Source organism: Typopeltis vanoorti, chromosome 8 (assembly GCF_054136105.1).
Source record: "Typopeltis vanoorti isolate ZY-2024b chromosome 8, IOZ_Tvanoo_1.0, whole genome shotgun sequence".
NCBI lineage: Eukaryota > Metazoa > Arthropoda > Arachnida > Uropygi > Thelyphonidae > Typopeltis > Typopeltis vanoorti.
In genome coordinates this window covers 105,857,634-105,877,580 of record NC_143556.1, presented here as the reverse complement: position 1 = coordinate 105,877,580, position 19,947 = coordinate 105,857,634, and the positions used below count along the sequence as shown (strand labels likewise).

At 35.5% G+C, this 19,947-nt stretch overlaps 1 protein-coding gene across 10 annotated transcripts in view; it reads right to left on the bottom strand.

Moving 5' to 3' along the window:
- LOC150104251 (uncharacterized) overlaps positions 1-19,947 on the bottom strand; it is a 1,804,220-nt gene that overhangs the window by 848,496 nt on the left and 935,777 nt on the right. For 9 of the 10 annotated variants that reach the window (XM_090396244.1, XM_090396248.1, XM_090396245.1 and 6 more), the window contains exon 25: positions 6,617-6,836. In XM_090396244.1, coding sequence (XP_090252370.1) covers positions 6,617-6,836 — 220 coding nt within the window. The remainder of the gene's footprint in view (positions 1-6,616; positions 6,837-19,947) is intronic. The other variant, XM_090396246.1, reaches the window with a different exon arrangement.

Below are 19,947 nucleotides of genomic sequence, written 5' to 3'. Positions count from 1 at the left end.
AGCAACTAGGATTGTAATGGGGGAATAAATGTTTCAATACCAATGTGGATTATTTCAGTGACATGTTTAGGTGAAAAGGTTGGAAACAGTAACCAAGAGAATGAGACATAGAAGTTGTGAAGACCATCCCAGTTAAAATTTTTATAGTGGTGCCTTAAAATAGGTGGATGGGAGTTATTATATCCATGTAGGAAGAGATAAGCACTAGGTTATGGTATAAGATATCAATTGGTGGATTGTGAGTGGTGGAAGCAGAGCTGTAGAGTAGATGCCCTCCCTCGAGATGAGTCTTTGGACTCCCTGGAGGTGACAAATAATAATAATAATATTGCCGGCCTAGTTGGCCGAGTGATTGGCATATCTGCTCTCCAACCAAAAGGCTGCAGATTCGAATCCCACCGTGGGCTTGAATGTTTGGGACTGTCTTTGAAAATACTAGTGATGGTGGTGGGTGGTAGATGGCGTTGGAGTGGTTCATTGTAAATTGTGGATGATGGAGATAGAGAGTTGTATGGCAACAGTCACTGTGCACTTTGAATGGTCACTAGTAAGGAAGAGGTCCAGGATATTTGGAGAGCAGCTGGGGTTATCTGGTATTCAAGTAGGCAAGTAAACGAATTGTGTAAGGTCCTTGGTGATTGCAAATTCCTCAGCATTTCTATCTGCCTGATCTGTACATTTGGAAAAGGGAAGCCAGCTGGTGTTGTGAATATTAAAATGCCCAAGGAAAATGACCTGCTATTCAAATATTTTTAGATTAGAGAAAAATCAACATTTGAAGAAAGGAAATCAAGAAGTCCAGAATGGTTGTTGGATTTTGGAAATGATAACTTGACTTATTGCTCTTTATACCTACAAGGTGCATTTGGAGAATGACAGAGACAGCAAATGATAGCATGGGGTAGAGATTCTCAACCAAAGGAGGTCGAAATCAGGAGATTCTAAGTTAGATATTCTTTGACATGATATATCAGATTGGACAGTTGAGAAAGATGAGATGAATAGTGCTTGAGAAAGTTGCAATTTGAGTTTCTATTAGGAAAAGCAAGTGAGGTTTTATACACTGGAGATGAAAATAGACATCACTGACGTCGAAACTGAGACCTACTACGTTTTTAAATTGGATTTGGAAGGTTCTCTTGAGGTTTGCTGTTGACTGCATTGGCTAACACGTTCTCAATGCAGTGTTCATGTTTTAGTTTTCAAGGCAGCTATTAAATGTAGCATTTGATTTTCACACAAGCATTCCCTATTTAGAGTCAATGATCTTTTCTTTATCACAATTTTGATACTTTTCCTCCACTTGCAACAATGTTGATGACCTTGTGCCTGCTAAATGAAAATAAGAATCACACAGGCTTCCACACATGATGGAGATGGAGTGCCTTTGAATTTAATATTTATGGAATTTATGAATATGGTTCTGCTCATCAGCATGTTGCAGGTCACTTTAAACAGGCAATGGAAGTTTGTTTCATCTTTACATGTACATATGGGACATAGTTGTGTTGGCATTTTTTTTTGGGGGGGGGGGGGAGAACTTGCAGGTTTCAGCACACCCATTGATGCCATTCTTTAGCATCTGTACATGGTGATATTCTTGAATTCTGCAAAGGCAGTTCCCCAAGTAAAGTTGGTATATAAGACAGGGAAAATGAAGGGAATAATAATGCCAAATGGATATGAGATTGCCTCTATGAATTAGCATGAAGTTGTTTATGGGAGAACCATGTTATCTTTGAATAGAATGATTTCTTTGCTTTTAATGATATTTTCCATACACTGACATTGAGAAAATTCAGTTATATGCTGATGATGATAAGGAAAAGTTGGGAAAAGCTGTAAGAAGTAATGCTGATGTTCAATTCCTTTCATGAAGGAATTGAACATCAATTCCATTGGTTTAAAGTTAATGTGCAACATGTTGAACTCAAGAGGCAAAGGTAGAAAAGGCTTTGTACCTTGCTGGAGCTATGATTTGGATGGGAGCGAGATATTTACAAGCAGGGGGTGATGGTTGATAGGCCTTAGCAGAGGAGGTAAAGGATATATTTAATGAGTCCTTTGTTAGCATTTTTCATACTTCACTTTTGTTATTGAAGATGTGCAATACCTAGAAGGAAGGCAAATGCTACTGAATTAAATGCAAATGGATCTGAATAAACAAGAATGTGTTGAGCAGCTAGATGCTAATAAGGCTGTGGTTTGTTAAAGATTCTTGTAAGAGAAAGGGTACCCATAAGAAGAAGAAGGAATGTAAGTAAGGGCAAAATAGTACAGAGCTATAGAAAATTGGTTCATTGAAATTCTCACTAGAAGTTTCAATTATAAAACAAGTCTGAATATTTGCTTCTATGGGTAAGAAAATGGATATCGATTTAGAATAGAATTCTAATCTGGGTTGATATGCTGAATTCTTTAAGTCAACACACACATTGGTTTTGCTTTAGTAATCCATTTGCATTTTATGAAAAATGCCATGACTGTTGGTTACAAACTCATACAGTAATATTTTTGGAATTGTCAAAGATATTTGATCAATGCAAATATGGCAAGGTGCTGTACAGGAATGAGGTAATGAGGATGGATAACAGACCGATGGCACACATGAATAGGAGACTGATCATCTGAAAGATAACAGCAAGTTGTACACTGGAAAGGGAGGAAATTCTGAGAAAGGAATATAACTACAGATGAGTGAGTCCATTGTTTTAATGTAAATAACTAGAAAATTTTATGTCCATGTATTGTTTTGGTGGAAATGTGCTCCATGCAGCTAGTATACTCTATTCAGGATATGGGGGTTGAATCACTGTGGACAGAGTGTGTGAAATTAGGGCAAAGGATATGTATCCCATTGTTGCATTCAAAATGAAGGGCTAAGAAAGGGTATTAGTGTGCTAAGCCTTCAACACTAAAAATGGGGAGTGGTTCAGGAAATATAAATTGCATACTTTATAATCATCATGTGCAAAGTCTACTTGGAATGAAGATATATAAAGCTGTATGAATTATTTTCAATGCAAATAATCTGTGCTATTTAATACATTAAATTTGGTAGCCACATTAGCCAGCAAAGGTTGGTTGATTGGCAGAGCCTCTGCTACTAATGGCTCAGTTAAGTAAGTTTGAGCGCAGTTAGTAGTTGGAAGGGGACCAATCGTTCGATGCTGTCGGCACACTCTCCCTCGATAAGTCTTTGGACTCCCTGGGGGTGTCAAAATAATAATAATAATATAACCTAATATTTCTGTTCCATTGTTTTACATGTACATCTAGTCACGAAATTAACTAATTTGTTTGTACATGACAGTTCACTTTTATTTAATTTTTGGGAAATGGAAAATGGATATATATTTTTTTTTGAAAGAATACAGCAATTTTCTATTTGTTTATTACATGTTTAATGCATGATAAAGATAATTCAATTATGTAAAATAAATAGTTTTAGTTTTTATGTGGATTATACATGAAAAATCACAGCTATTATTCAAACCACGTGTGTTGAGGCTTAAGTGTTGTGAAGAATTCATGTTAGAGGTTTAATGGAATATTAACAGCACTGAGAAAGGATCAAAACTAATTTTAATACTTCCAATATTTCGTCTCCGTCACAGAAACATATTCGGGGATTACAAAAACTTTTTGTAACAACACACACACAAATACAATACAAAGTGAGACTAAAGTCCTATCTAGGTGGTGCACCTTCTATGGGCATTTGCAGGTGGCCTGGGATGTAAAGAGGGATCTCTGATAATTAAAGTTTCCCAAATTTTGGGAAGTTTAATGCAACCGCATTTGTTTAAATTAGGTTGATTCCTGAGTTCAGATTCAGATTAAAGAATAGTCTTTCTTTTTTTCCAGGAGATCCTGTGGGATGTATCCAAAACATGATCTGCAAGGCCAGATTGACCATAATTGTGTTTGCAGATGTAAGAACTGTGTTCTTCTAACCGGATAGATGCTGACCTGCCTGTTTGTCCGAAGTAGGCAAGTTTACAGGAACAAGGTACTCTATATACACCAAGCACTGAAAGAGGAGGGTGCTGGTCTTTAGTGGAGTGGATAAGGGTAGCAAGTTTATGGTGGGGCTTAAAAGCTGTATGGAGGTTGTACTTTTTTAATGATCTGGCTATTTTTTCTGAAATACCACAGATGTAAGGAATGGTGATGGCATTTCTGAAGTCCTTCTGAAGAGATGATCGGGGAATGGGGAAGGACTTGATTATTTTTTTAATTCTGTAGTCATTATAGCCATTGGAAAGGAAGGTGTTGTGTATGTGTTTGAGTTCGGTTGAAAGGGCAGTTTTACTGGAACAAAGATTGTGGGCTCTATTGGTCATAGTTTTAATAATGCCATATTGCTGGGAGGGGTGGTGGGAGAGTTTGTGAATGTATCTGCCTGTATGAGTAGGTTTTCTATATACAGAGAAAGAAAGGTTACCATTAGGAGGGCATGTTACTAAGGTGTCTGGGAAGGGTAAAATATTGTTATTTTCCTTTTCCATCGTAAACTGGATTCTTGGATGTAGACTATTGAGGTGACTGAGGAAGGAATCTAATGTGTCTGGGCCATGAGGCCAAACAGAGAACACATCATCTACATATCTTAGCCAGATAGAAGGTTTTAGAGACATCCCACAGGATCTCCTGGAAAAAAAAAAATACCATGCTCCACCATAGTAAATTCAAAAAAGAAAGACTATTCTTTGAATCTGAATCTGCACTCAGGAATCAACCTAATTTAAACAAATACGGTTGCATTAAACTTCCCAAAATTTGGGAAACTTTAATTATCAGAGATCCCTCTTTACATCCCAGGCCACCTGCAAATGCCCATAGAGGGCGCACAACCTAGATAGGACTTTAGTTTCACTTTGTATTGTATTTGTGTGTGTGTGTTGTTACAAAAAGTTTTTGTAATCCCCGAAAATGTCTCTGTGAAGGAGACGAAATATTGGAAGTATTAAAATTAGTTTTAATCCTTTCTCAGTGCTGTTAATATTCCATTAAACTTCTAACATGTATTATTCAAACCATTTGCAAACAAGAACTGGGATCATCCTTGAAATAGTGAACTGACTATATCCATACCTGATGTAGGGGACTGACTATATCTATACCCATTGCTTCTTACATCTATACCTGATGTAGTGGACTGACTATATCTATACCTATTGCTTCTTACAATTTCATTTTATGAGTGCATCTAATATTTCACAACTACTCTTTGAATAGTCAATTATGAATTAAATACCAGCCAACACATGTCAAATTATAGAATTTATTAACTCCTGTATATTTTTTCATTGTTGCAGGGACATCGTCAGAAAGAGAAGTTAATGTAGAAGTTAACAATTTTCTTTATGTGTGTTGCCCTTTATCTAAATTCATAATAATTACTATGCATAGTAGATAATAATATCTATTATGTATGCTTCCTTAAAATATTAGCCTCAATTACTATTAAGACCAATTAAAGGATAGTCTTAACAATAATTATAATGAGGGTACTTACTACTGTAGAAAGTTTTTTCACTTGATTAGAAATTAAATTAAACTTGCGAAGAAATTATATTCTTGTTTAATCCTTTATCCAAGGTAAGCAAAGCATGTGATGAGTAGGCTATTTGCATAGTGAAACTAATGACTTTACATGAATTGTCTTACCCCCCCCCCCCCATAATGCAAAATACTTCATTTCAAAATTGTATGTTGCTATGTATTATTAAAGGATCACTCTCCGGACTGGTTTCAATCTTTATTGAAGTCTCATCGGTGGGCCCTTGGTATACCAAGTCTCATCAGTAAGAGCCAGAAGGAGATACTGTGGTATCTTTTCTGGGTCTGGCAAACACTGATAAGACCTCAACGAAGGTTTACACTGATTTGGATAGTGACTCTTCAATAATGCATAGCAATATACACTTCTGAAAGGAAGTATTTTGCATTATGAAATACTAAGACAAGTGATGTAAAGTCATATACAAGTAGACTAGCTGTCACACACAAACTTTGTTTGTTTCATTTGGATAAAGGATTAAACAAGAATATAATTTCTTTGCAAGTTTAATTTTGGCACTTACTATTATTTCTGTCATTCCTACTTAACAGTAATAAAAGATGCAATAGTACGATTACTGAACTTTGTTCACATAACTATAATGGTAAATGTAACAGTAATATTACATACAAATCATAGTAAACATAACAGAAACATAAGTTTCATTACTACATACTAGTAATGAAACTATCTACTATGAATTGAAAATTACCATTGAGAAATGTTTAATTCAGGCATCAATCATTTGTTGCTATACAAGAAAATTATCAAATAATTTAAAATAGCATGCAAAATATCAAATAATTTTGATATACATGCAAATAATAAATAATAATTACTTCAAGATTAAACTAAGTGTTACTAATAACCCAAGTAAATGCTATTTTGCAGTAAGTGTATTGCATTGCCATGAAGGTTAAAAAATTTTAATATATTAAAAAACAATTTAACATATTTTTATATTGTCGAGCACTGTACACTAAGAAGAGAAAGAAGAAAATGAAGAAAAAAGAAGTAGAAAAGGGAAAGCAGACAGAAAGGGAGACAAACCTGACTTGGTACTACCTGTTATACTGCACAATAACCTCAGTGTGGGGGCATCCCCACTATACTGGTTTATCATTCCTTTAGTAGCTGCCTGAGGTACAGGAATTGTGAGCGTTATTCTTTTATGGAACTTTCGACGCCTAGGTTCAACTGTAACAATTGGACTGACAGCAACTCTGTTACCTAACAACTTTACTACGGTTTCAGGAGAAATTGGTTGAGCCTAATGAAAAACATTATATGAAAATAAATGAAATATGGAATACTGATGGAATTGTTTTCCATTAGTTACTTATGAAAATAAATATGATTTAGAATCATTAAATTATTATCAATGTCTTAATTATTATTTATATGAAAGGTATTTTCCTCGTATACTTTAAAACCATTAACCCTTCCTATCTTTCCAGAAATAAAACAGAATTGGTCACTTAATCCCCTTTTCCACCTAAAAGTGTCATTCATCCAAAATCATTTCTTCTCCTATTTCTAGCCACATAATGAAACAATTCCTGATGATTTTCCTTGGACTGTGGTGCTAATCTCTTCTCATATTGCATTTTTTTTATTCCTTACTATACTAGTCAATTTTCTGGTTGATTCCTCGTGCAACTGCACCTCTCTCTTAATATTTTTTCCATAACCTCTTTTTAATTTGCAGTTCTTGTTTGATTCCATTAGTCATCCATTTCATACCAAATTATATCAATTGTTTCAATTGAGGAATGCTTTTAATTGCTTTTGATATGTATTTCTTCACTATGAGACCGGAAGAGGCCACCAGACCTAAAATCCATATTAGGAAGAAGAAGAAGATTTCTTCACTATTTCAACTGTAATGACATTCAAAAAGATGTAGCATACCACCAGTGACTTTGTTCTCAAGGAAAGATATTAATGAGATATTGCTCCTCAGTACACGATTTGATATCACACAGCCAAATGCCTATCCATCTCAGTGATTTAATAACTTATTCCATTGCCAACTTATTGTGGCAGATCTATCAAAGCCCTTGCAAAATCGAAATATATCATATTTCTCTTAGGCATTTCTTATGCATTTCTCTTGTGCAATGATTTTGTCAATTTGTTGTCATACATAAGCAGAGTTCTAAGACACGACCATCCGGTAACAAATCCATACTTATTATCACAGAAGATACTACTGCTGCTATCAACCCAATTTAGGATTCTAAGTCCTCACCATCCTAACCTTTGTTATCTCTGTTAAAATAAATTATTATTATGCTGCCCCAGCAACAATGAAAATTGTTCCTTAAAAATGAGTGGATATGATTCCTTCCCTCGGCCATATTAAAGCAAAAAAGCACCCTTTCTTCACTTTGTGCTCCACCACAGTGAAGAAACAAAGGATCACAGAAGAAAATGAAAAAAAAAAAAAAAGGCAGTTGCATAACACAGAAGATATCATTATTGCTTAATAAGAAAATGACTGACAAATCACTTCCCTGGGGAGTCTGTGAATCTATCATATACCTCCTTTTGAATTCATTAATTGAAGAAATACTGAAACACTACTCGTGGCAAATTTATTCCACTAGTGTGCTGCCCTCTATGAGAAAAATTGACATTTCATATCTCTATTGACTACATTCTTCCAAAAGTTTTCAGAGATGTGACCTTGCGATTTACCCATCTGCCTTGAATTAAAAACATTTCACCTGTAATCTTACTATAAAATCCCTTTAATAATGTTATGGTTCTATCCTATCCCTTCTCCATCTGTTTACCAGATTTTGGAGCTCACTGTCAGTCTATCCTTATATTTTACACATTCCTGATACCAGCTACAGTAGTTCCAAATTATGAGTGAATTCTTTCCTTGCCTGCACTCATAAATGAAAAACCCAAAAGGAAGACAATAATTTCAATAGACAATGTTAAAAAAAGAGGATATGTTCTCAACAATGGAATTTGACCATATTAATGTTAAATAAAGATCAACAATAGTAACTTAGGTAACAGGCATATTCAATTTTTGTGTTTGATCATTTATTCATGCAGTTAAAGGTTTCTCCATTTGAGGAATAATGCTGTCACCTTCTTGAGTATGTAACAAAGTAGACCGCATGGATTGCACATTTGTAACCGCCTTCAAATATATTTCTTTAACTATTAAATCATACACCCATTTAAAGCACTTCAAAAATTTCATATAAAGATTTTCAACAGTCATCGATGTTTTATGATCTCTTGTCACCATTTCTTTTTATTCATATCACTCTGCTTAATACTGCTTCATTTTTAACATAATGTATAACATTGATCTTCTTATATTCAGCCATTTTCAGTCCACTGCTGGATGAAGGCTTCCTCCAGCTCTTTCGATCTTTCTCTGTTCTTGGCTATGGTTGACCAATTTTTTCCAACAAATTTTGAGAGTTCTTCGTCCCATCTTCTTTTAGGACATCCTTGGCCTCATTTCCCTTCTTTAGGAATCCACTTTGTTAGTATGATGGTCCATCACTCATCTTCTTCTGGATGGATGTCCGGCCCATTTCCATTTTAAGTTGCTTGTGGTAAAGATAACAGATACTGTGCGACCACAGATGCGAGACCCCTCAACACTTGCGCATCAATGCATTTTGTGGGATGACTATTTATTATTATACATCGAAAAATTAGCTTTTCTTTGATGAAAATTCTAGTTTTTATAGTGATAACCACACTGCTCAAAACAATTAAGGGATATTTTGGTTTTCTTGTAAATTATAAAGTTATAAAAATAATTTTAAAATGTAACACATTTATTTTAAAATATTCTTAATATACAACAGTGTAGAACACTCAACTGAGTAAAAAATCATGTTAAGACTTTTCGAAACAATTGCTTCAAGAGCTCAAAATTTCTTTCACAGAAGAGTAGGGAAATATTCCACAAGAACTGTTTGACCTTCTTATCCGGTCCATGGAATCAAGATGTACCGCAGTTTTGGCTGTTAGTGTGGTTATAGTGATAACCACACTGCTCAAAACAATTAAGGGATATTTTGGTTTTCTTGTAAATTATAAAGTTATAAAAATAATTTTAAAATGTAACACATTTATTTTAAAATATTCTTAATATACAACAGTGTAGAACACTCAACTGAGTAAAAAATCATGTTAACACTTTTCGAAACAATTGCTTCAAGAGCTCAAAATTTCTTTCACAGAAGAGTAGGGACATATTCCACAAGAACTGTTTGACCTTCTTATCCGGTCCATGGAATCAAGATGTACCGCAGTTTTGGCTGTTAACGGAGACCATACGTCCTCTTAAAAATTAACAAAAGCGTTTTTCATATTCTTGTTAAACTTATTTCACACTAAAATGTATAATTTGTTAAATATGTATAATTTGTTAATTTTGTAATAAATATCGATTATTTAAACAATATCTCATCAATTACACCCTATTTTTATACAATGAAACCTGTGGTGAATTCATCACTAAAAAACACACCTATTAACCACAATGATAAGTTTTAATGCATAAATATTTCATCCCAAGTATCTTGGGACATCCTCTGTACAGTAATTCAAACAATATTAGAAATAACATAACAGTTGGGGCACATGATTACAATGGAATCTCAATATGCATGCAGTAACGTGTTATAGAAGTAAATTAAAATATAACTGAACAAAAAAATTAAATAAAATAAAAATAACATATATAAAGAGACTATTTTACACAATTTCGTATGACAATTTCCCATACTTTAGGAATAGTAAGAACGTCATTGCGGTTTAAATTTGGTCTGTGTAGTAGGGATTCAGCACTTTCTTTATATAAACGTTCATGTTTATATAAAGATCTATGTAAAAGTTTCGACTTTTCCCAATGGATCCTATGGTTTGGGTTTTCAACTCCGTGTTGAGAGAGACCAGATTTCTGCGGTTTGAAAAGGCGAATGTGGTCTTGATGTTCCAAGATGCGTTTCTGAACAGATCTATCTGTCTGTCCAAAGTAAGACGGAAATCTTTGAGTTAATAATTCTACTGTTTCTTTATGGGGAATATTAGTGAAGAGGGAGACAATGTCGAAGCTAATTAACAAGTCAGTTTTTAATAGTTGAATGTCTTTTATTTTTGCGTGAAACTCTGTGGAATTTTTGATTGAAGAGGCTGAGTGGCCTATGTGAGGACGGAGAAGGTTAGATAAGAATCTTGATAACTTGTAAGTTGGGCTGCTAATAGAATCTAGGACATTCAAATAAAAGACATTCAACTGTTAAAAACTGACTTGTTAATTAGCTTCGACATTGTACACAACTACTTTTTGTTTCAGCAGTGTGGTAACTACTTTTTGTTTCAGCAGTGTGGTAACTAATTTATGTTATAGTATAAATTAAGGTTGCCAAAAAATTGAATTCTTGGTTTAATCCTTTATTCAAATCTAAGGATAAAGGAGTAAAGCACAAATATAATTTCTTAGCATCTTTAATTTATAGTTGAACCAAGTGAAAAAGCTTCAATACTTTATGTTATGTTAGTCAGTGAAATACTCTTGTCTGCCTGAAAAAAAAAAAAAAAAAGAAATGTGTGCAGTACAGTATTGTATAACTATGTATGTGGTTTGAAGTGCTGTATTTCTGAAGTTTAGCAATTTATTTATTGCAATTAATGTTCATATTTTTAATTATGGTGATACTTGATACTGGAAAAAATAATTAACTCACAAACCTAAGAACTCTTAAAGCAAAACCTGCCTGTACATATCTCAGAATGATTTGCGCTGTCTCTTTGTAATCAGTGAAAGAAAGCAGAAGTCATATTGAGGGGAGAATAACTTTCCTTATTCCTAAAAGTTAGCATTCTCTACAACATTGCATTTATCCATTATGGATAAGGACACAGTAATGTGCTCCTAAAGTTCAACCTGTGTCCACTATCACTTCAAGGTTGTACAGTCTAATTAACTGCCTATTCCTACCCTGAAGAGGATTACACAATGAATACAAACCTGATTGTAGATGTGGAGGTAGGGAGTTATCAGAAATGATGTAGGAGGAGTAATTCTTCTGGATTTGAACTAATTGGAAGGGAATATAAATGATAGTGTTAACGTGACTGGGTACAGGGTTTTAAACTTTGATAACATTAAACAATCAAATATTCTGTATTTTAATGGTAGGACCATTCTGATGATACTATAGGGAAAATATCAAGGTGAATGGTTGTATAATTGTAAAGATGGCAAACTGATGAAATGGTGAGAAAGTAAATCACCAACCAGTAAGGATGGGCTCTAGTTCTTTGATGAGACCACATGTCAACCAACATGCCCAAATTTCACCGCCCGAATTTGAAGAGAATGAAGGCACTTCAGAAAAATATATAAAAGTAGCTAGTAAAGATGATATCAGGACTTGGAAACTTGGACATTCACAACTCTCCATCCAAAAAACCCAGGATACAAATTATTATTAATCGAAGATCCCATGGAATCACAGACTCACCAAGCAGGTCCCTTTTGTGATACACACAGCTCATCATACCATGCCTTTTATGCATTCAGATTCTATGCAGACACAACACATTCAGGCAATGTATTCCAAACATTCACAACTTGTTCTCTCCCAATCTCCAACCATTTTGTTAAAAACCTCTTCAACATTAATCTTATAACATCCCCTTACAAAACTGTATGTGTCTATCATATTGCCACTCTTCCTTCTATTCACTAAACTCTGCAAACTGCAGCATCTCAATCTTTCTTCATATTCAACATTCCAGAGATCAGAAACTATTTTGGTCAATCGCCTTTGGACCCTCTCCAACATCTCTTCATCCTTCTGAAAACAAGGTGACCAGGTGATGCACAGTAGTACATATGTGGTCTAATCAGAGCCTTATAGAATGTTACCAGAATTTCCTTGGAAGTCAGGGTCTGCATCACTGTTCATCAAATTGTTTTGTCTCCACAATTTCGGCAATATGCCTTCTAAATTTCAGATCCTCATCCACCATCACCCCAAGATCTCTTATTTACTCCACCTCAAACAATATATCCTCATCAAGAATAAATACTACATTGCATCTTTGTTTCCCAAATTTTAAAAACTTACATTTTGCAACATTCAACTGGTATCCCCACTCCCAGGTAAGGTTACAACATCTGCTCTACTCCTCATAGTTCGTCCCAACTATGCATCTGCATAAAACAGAATATACCCATTCAAATCTTCCCCAATATCATTAACATACAGGTTAAACAGCAATGGCCATAAAATAGATCCCTGAGGCACACCACTAGTGACTTTCCTCTTATGGGATATTACTCCCACCTACACAACTTGTTGATACCCATTAGACAGCTAATCTCCAATCCAATGCGCTAGTCTATTGTTTAACCCCATCTGCTCTAGTTCGACTATCAACTTGTCATGGGGTAATCTATCAAAAGCCTTTGCAAACTCTAAGGTATACTACTGTGTATCCATCTCCTGCATCCAATACTTCTGCCACCTTATTGTAATAAGTAAGTGGATTACTAAAACATGCGCTCACTTTAGCAAATCCATGCTGTTCATCAAAAATAATACCACAATTGTCCACCCAATTCTGGATCCTGATTCTCACCAGTCTTTCCAACACTTTAAGCACAACATGGATAGCCTATAATTTGATGCCTGCCTTCTATCACCTTCTTTAAGACACAGTACAATCCTCCCTTTCTTCCACACCTCTGGAACATGATCCAATGTAAGACGCTTATTAAATAGATGTGTCAAGGCAGATGTCAACTCCCTGCCACATTCCTTCAAAATATGTGGTGATATATCATCAAATCCCACAGCCAATTAATATCGAGTTTGCTTAATTCCCCATACACCTCTTCCTCACTAACAGTCAGCCTCTCTTCCTCATCATCTACTGCTCTCAAATACTTCATGATGTCAGAAGAATGAAAGACCTTCATGAACTCCTCGTTAAATATCTCAACTATATTCTTTGCAGCAGTTGTCTTTATACCATTTTCTCCAATCAATGCCATCCTACAATAATGGTTCTTATTTCTGCTAGCTACATATCAAAATCTCTGTTTTTTTTTTTTGGTTTCTTTAGCTAACTGATGATTATACTGAACTTTTACAACCCCTTTCAAACCAAGTCAACCTCCTTGCCTGTTCTTTGTATTCCTAATGAAACTGTTTATTACCACTCCTCTTAAGTTGTGTCCATAATGTTTTTTTCTCTGTATTGCACACTTAATCTCTTAATTCATCCATTTCACAGCTATCTTATTTAATCTTCTGATCTTTGGAATGCATTTAGACATTGCTTCTACTAGATAGTTCTTGACTATCATCCAAGCAGCAGCATTGATCTTCTTTTCACCTAACTCCTTATTCCATGCTACAGCTCCAAGCTGTTTCTCATGAGCCTCTCATAATCACTAGCCTTATTGTTCCACATATACCCTTTCATCACAGAAGTCCTCTCATGACTGGCAAGCATCCAGGTAATCACTTATTGTCACTCTCTCCAACTGGAGGGAGACTTGACCCTTTATTTACAATAACATCCTCTGATGAAATGATCAAATCAAAGATACTCAATCTTCATGTGCCTTCTGTTATATATTGACTGAGGTAGATGTCCCTGATAAACTCAAGAAACTCATATTCTTTACTTCCAATTGCTACATTATCTCATCATCCCAATGTATATTGTAGTAATTAAAATGATCACCCATTTCCCATTTGCTTGGCTAATTTGCTTATACATTTCCTGGTCACTAGCCACCACCTTACCAGATCTATAGAAACATCCAACAAGGTATGATGGTGGTCTGAAAAGAATGCATTCATGCGCACACACACACAGGGGAGCATTACATATACATACATGTTCACACACACACACACACACACACACACACACACACACACACACACACACACACACACACCTGTATCCCTTGAAATGGATAAAATTGAGTATCGTGTGGTTACAAAATTCTTTGTAAAAGAAGGTTTAACACCGAAAGAAATTCATTCAAATTTCATAAAAGTTTAGAGGCACTCTTCTCTTTCATTATCAATGATTAAGAAATAGGCTGCCAAGTTTAAACTTGGCTGTACCAGCCTTGAAGATGATCCATGTGAAGGACATCCAAAAAGTGTTACAACACCAGAAATCATATGGTATTGGATGACCGACAAGTCACGGTGCATGATATTACTGAGACTATAGGCATTTCAAAAAAAAAATGTAGGATATATTTTGCATGAAGAATTGCAAATGAAAAAACTTTGCATAAGATGGATGCCACGCTTGCTCATAGCAGATCAAAACTCGCATGAAAATCTCTGAACTGTGCTTGGAGTGTTTCAACAAGAATAAAACTGATTTTGTGCATCGATTTATTACAATCGATGAGACTTGGATTCACCATTACACACCACAATCCAAACAGCAATCAAAACAGTGGACAGAAGCTGGTTGTTCAGCGCCAAAGAAGACAAAGTCGGTTCCATCAGCAAGAAAGATCATGGCATCGGTGTTTTGGGATTTTGTTTATTAATTATCTTGAAAAGGGAAAAAATAATAGGGGAATATTATTCCGATCTTTTAACCAGACTAGACAAAAATATTATTTTGAAAAGACTCGGTTTGCAGAAGATTAAAATCATCTTTCATCAGGACAATGCACCTGCCTACAAAGGTGTTTTGGCAAAGGGAAAATTAAGGGGGGTCTGCACTATGAATTGTTGGAACATTCACCCTATTCCCCAGATTTGGCTCTCTCTGACTTCTATCTCTTCTCAAAACTAAAACTTTTCCTCGCTGGTCAGCATTTTTCTTCAAATCAAGAAATATGTTGCATGAGTGTAGAGAAGCATGAGTGTATGCATGCTTCTCTACACTCATGAGTGTAGAGAAGCATGAGTGTATATGATTGCATCTGTAGAAGGGTATTTTGCAGATCTTATTGAGAACCACTACAGGGATGGGATAATGGTGCTGGAGCATCACTGGAATAAATGTATTAGTCTTAAGGGAGATCATGTGAAAAAATAAAAATAATTTTGAAATTATAAGTTCATTTTTTCATTGTTAGGCTGAGAACTTTTCAGACCACCCTCGTATTTCATTCTATTCACCTCTATCTCACACTATAATGTCTCAAAACTATTACCACTATTTCTCCCTTGAATCTCTATCTTGTATGGACATAACTCTTTTTCTATTATCAATAATACTCTACCTCTCTTTTTACCTTTTCCATCTTCACGAAACACATCATACATTCATTTCTATTCCTGTCAAAATGTCATCCTCATCCAGCCATATTTTATTTCTGCCAACTATATTTGGGTGACAAACTCACTTGTTTCTGATACTTCTGCCATTTGTATACAAACACATCTCATTCCTGGATCTATAAAAAGTTTCACTGATGCCACTTATTAGATGTGACTTCTCCATACCCTCCTCGAGCCATTTCTTTTTCTCCTTACTCATCCCAGAAGGCTCTTCAAATCCACATTTTGTAGATCCCAGACCATTCCTTTCTCCTTTTGTCTACACACACACACACATTCACATCCTCTTGGAGAATAAACCCTTCTCATGCTATGTTCTCCTGTCCATCCTGTCTCCCAGTTTCCGTGTAGGCTTGCACACTTCATCTCTCCTTCTCTACACTCATGCAACGTACTGCATTCATAAGTACCACTTCAATCTCTCTCTCTCTTTCCTTACTCTCCCTTCCAGCTGCAGTCTCCCCAAATGACTCACACCAAAACCATTCAAATGCAATCAGTCACTCTCATACAGTTCAATTCTTCTTTCAAACTCATTCCACATGTTAACAAACTGCACTCCTTTCTCTTCACACATTTCTGCTACATATCATTCATTCTTGCTCTCTTTCCTTCCACCAACCTTCCAGCAAAATGCCACCTGGAATTATTCAAATTGTTGAGAGAAAGTTACTAAACGGTCGCCACAAAATTTTACCAAGAAGAGAAGAACAGGAAGGGATAATGGCAAGGACCCATTGTTGCAGCAAGTGAAATGCATTACCTGAGAGGTTAGTGTATGCAGACAGCAAAGCGATTTAAGGTGTAGTATGATCAATTTTGTGGAACCTAGAATAGACTTCAAATAATGAGTGACTTTAACAGGCACTTTTATTTTCAATGGAGTACTTGTTTAGATCCTGTTGGTGGTGATCAGTTCCTATTTTAAATCCCATACTCTCTTGTTTCATGCATCAGTATCATGAAAACATTAAAAACATTATAAAGTTTAACAGCATAGGTTCCAGTACTATGCCCTGTGGAATACCCCCCCCCTCACATACACACACACACTTGGGACTTTCCTTTTCCTTGATACTGCTCGTCCCATGCACAATTCCCTCATACCTATCAGACAGCCAATTTCCAATCCAATCCACTTGGATTGGAAGTTGACTTTCTGTGTATCTAAATTCATATGTTACAACATAAATATCAACTCATCATGTGGCAGCCTGTCAAATACTCTAGCAAAAGTGGAAGGTCAGTGTGTTTAATGTTCCCTATGAAATCAGTGATTTGAATCTGTTGTGTTATTTTCTTAGAAGAATTAATTTTTATAATTATATTGTTGCTCGTATTCATTTCCTGATATTTATTTGGAATACAATTAATATTAAAATAGCCGAAAACTGCCTAAACCTCAAAAGCACAACAGAGCTGCAACAAAGAAGAATGTTAATGAAACTTAACAAAATTGCTTGTCTCATTAGTTTCCAAAATGGAACAATTGTGCCATTTTGGAAAATAATGAGGTTAATGAGAATGAATGAACTTTGGAAAGATCTACTCTAAAGCAAATCACAAGGGAAATTGAAAAAAGTTAAAAAGGGAAGAGAAGCATCAGAAGGACAAGGAGGGATTATAAAAAGAAGGATAATGCATGATATGGGAATTCGGTCATAAATTATGTGATGGATGACAGATTGATTACATCGAGTTTTCAAGGAGCTAAATAAATAATTTAACAAATGTATCTGAAAGTCAGAAAATAAAAGTAAAAGTTATGATAGTTTTGGTATGAACAAACTATTTGTCTGTTGATAAATACAGTATGGGAGAAGATATGAAAGGACTGTTGAAAGAAGCGATAGTGAAAAGTGTGAAAGTGAATTTAGTTAGTATAACTTTCCAGTCTAATTTATCAACAGTCAAGTTATTTAAACATCTGTAAGAGTTCAGACCACTTATAACCAGGGCTTTATACAATGGAATAATCACTCTTCTATCTCTGCTTGTCAGCATCCTTCTCAGTACTGCATCCTTTTTTCTTAGTATGCAATGCTGACAAGGATGGGTTTCCACAAGGTTCTGTTCTCGCACCAACCCTCTTCCTTTTATATATCAATGACATACTAAAGTTGAACTACAACCCAATACACAGTTTTGTGGATGGCACCACATTGCACTACTCCCTTTCATTTGATAAACCTTACTCTAAATTAAAGGAAAGGATTAAACCAAGTATATAATTTCTTGGTATCTTAAATTTATAGTATAACCAGATGGAAAAGCTTCCAAAACCTTACTCTACACAACTCACCTCAACCTACAAAACATCAATGACCACTGCCCTCAATAAGGTTCAGATAACCTCATTAATTTCAATGCTAGTAAAACCCAGTTCTGTCTTATTTCTCATAAAAAAAAAGAACCATTTTCTCCCAGTGTTATTTCTGACAAACTGCACTCAAATACAACACTCAAATTTTCAGAGAGATGAGATTTCTCTCCTTGGAATTACCCTGACATCAAGCATCTCCTGGCATAAACACACATCATGCATCCTCAACTTCTAAGCCACTAGGATTTCTTTCGCTCAAGATGTTATTTCACCTCTGAACAGCTCTTAACTTTATACAAATCACAAATCAACCCAGCTATTAAATACTGCTCTCATATTTGGAGTGCAACCCCTAAGAGCTCGCTCAAAATATTTTGACTGAATACAGAGAAGAGCAATTAGATTATTTAATGACCCACCTCTTACTAACTCACTCCTCCCACTTCAACACAGATGTTTGGTTTCTGCAATGTGTATTCTATAATGTTTCCATGGCAAATGTTCATCTGAAACAGCATCAATAATACTGCCACTTAGTACTAAGCCCAGTGGAACGTGTGCAGCTGCTGCTCGACATCCCTTCACAGTACACCTTGACACCTACAGAACAAGTTTCTTTTCCTCCTCCTCCTCCATTCCTACTACTGCTGTATTGTGGAACACTCTCCCTCTGATGTGTTTCCTGAGGAATACAATATACAGGCTTTTTAAATCAAATATAAATAAGTTCCTCCTTTCCAAACCCACTACCCATATACAGTACTAATGTACTATAGGTTGATCAACCAGCCTCTCCTGTATGGGCTCAATATAATTTTTAAAAAAATAAATTTAAAAAAAATTATAATTACCTTCACCATCTTTGCTCATCCCCTAAACTTAAAATTTTTGTCAGTCATCACCCCAAAATCCCTCAACTCAACATTTTTTCTAGTACAACAGAAACAATCCAACAAAGTATGCCGCCTCCCATCAGTGGCTCCCAAACTTCAAGACCTTACATTGAGTTACATTAAACTGATGCCCATTCATTTGCCAATCTGTCCAGCTTATGCAGATCATCCTGAAGGGCTACCACATTTGCACTATTACTGATAACTCTTTGCAGCTTTGCATTATCTGCAAACAACTGAATATCTCTCTGCAGTCTATTGACAATGACAATAATATAAAATGGGGATGAAGGACCCCACTTATTTGTCTTTTGCACCAACCTATGAAACAATATCTCTTTCACCACCATTTTGTTCCAGAGCACTAACAAGAAACATTATTTAAACTAATACTCCTTAAAAATTTAACCAAACACTGCCTTCCAAACATAAATATCACACACCAACACTCAATTGTATACAATATCATTACATAACCTTTCGGGAAGGAGTAATGAAAAGGGGGGGGGGTATCCCTGGAAGTTAAGAAAGGAAGCAGTGAGCAAGAGGTTGAGAAGTGGATACTTTGCATGGAGGGTGGATGAACCATGGAATGCATTGCCTGAGAGAGTGGTGAGAGCAAGAACAGTCAATGAGTGGTATGACAGACTTTGTGTTTCCTAAGAAGGATCTCTCATGATGAGTCAATTGACTCCATGGAGGCCTGAATAAGAATAATAATAACCTGCTGCTGCCTTGATGCTACTCTCTTATACACAATTCTCTGATATCCACTAGACAGCCAATCTCCAATCCAATTCAGTAGTCTAATATCTAATATCATATACTGTAATTTATATA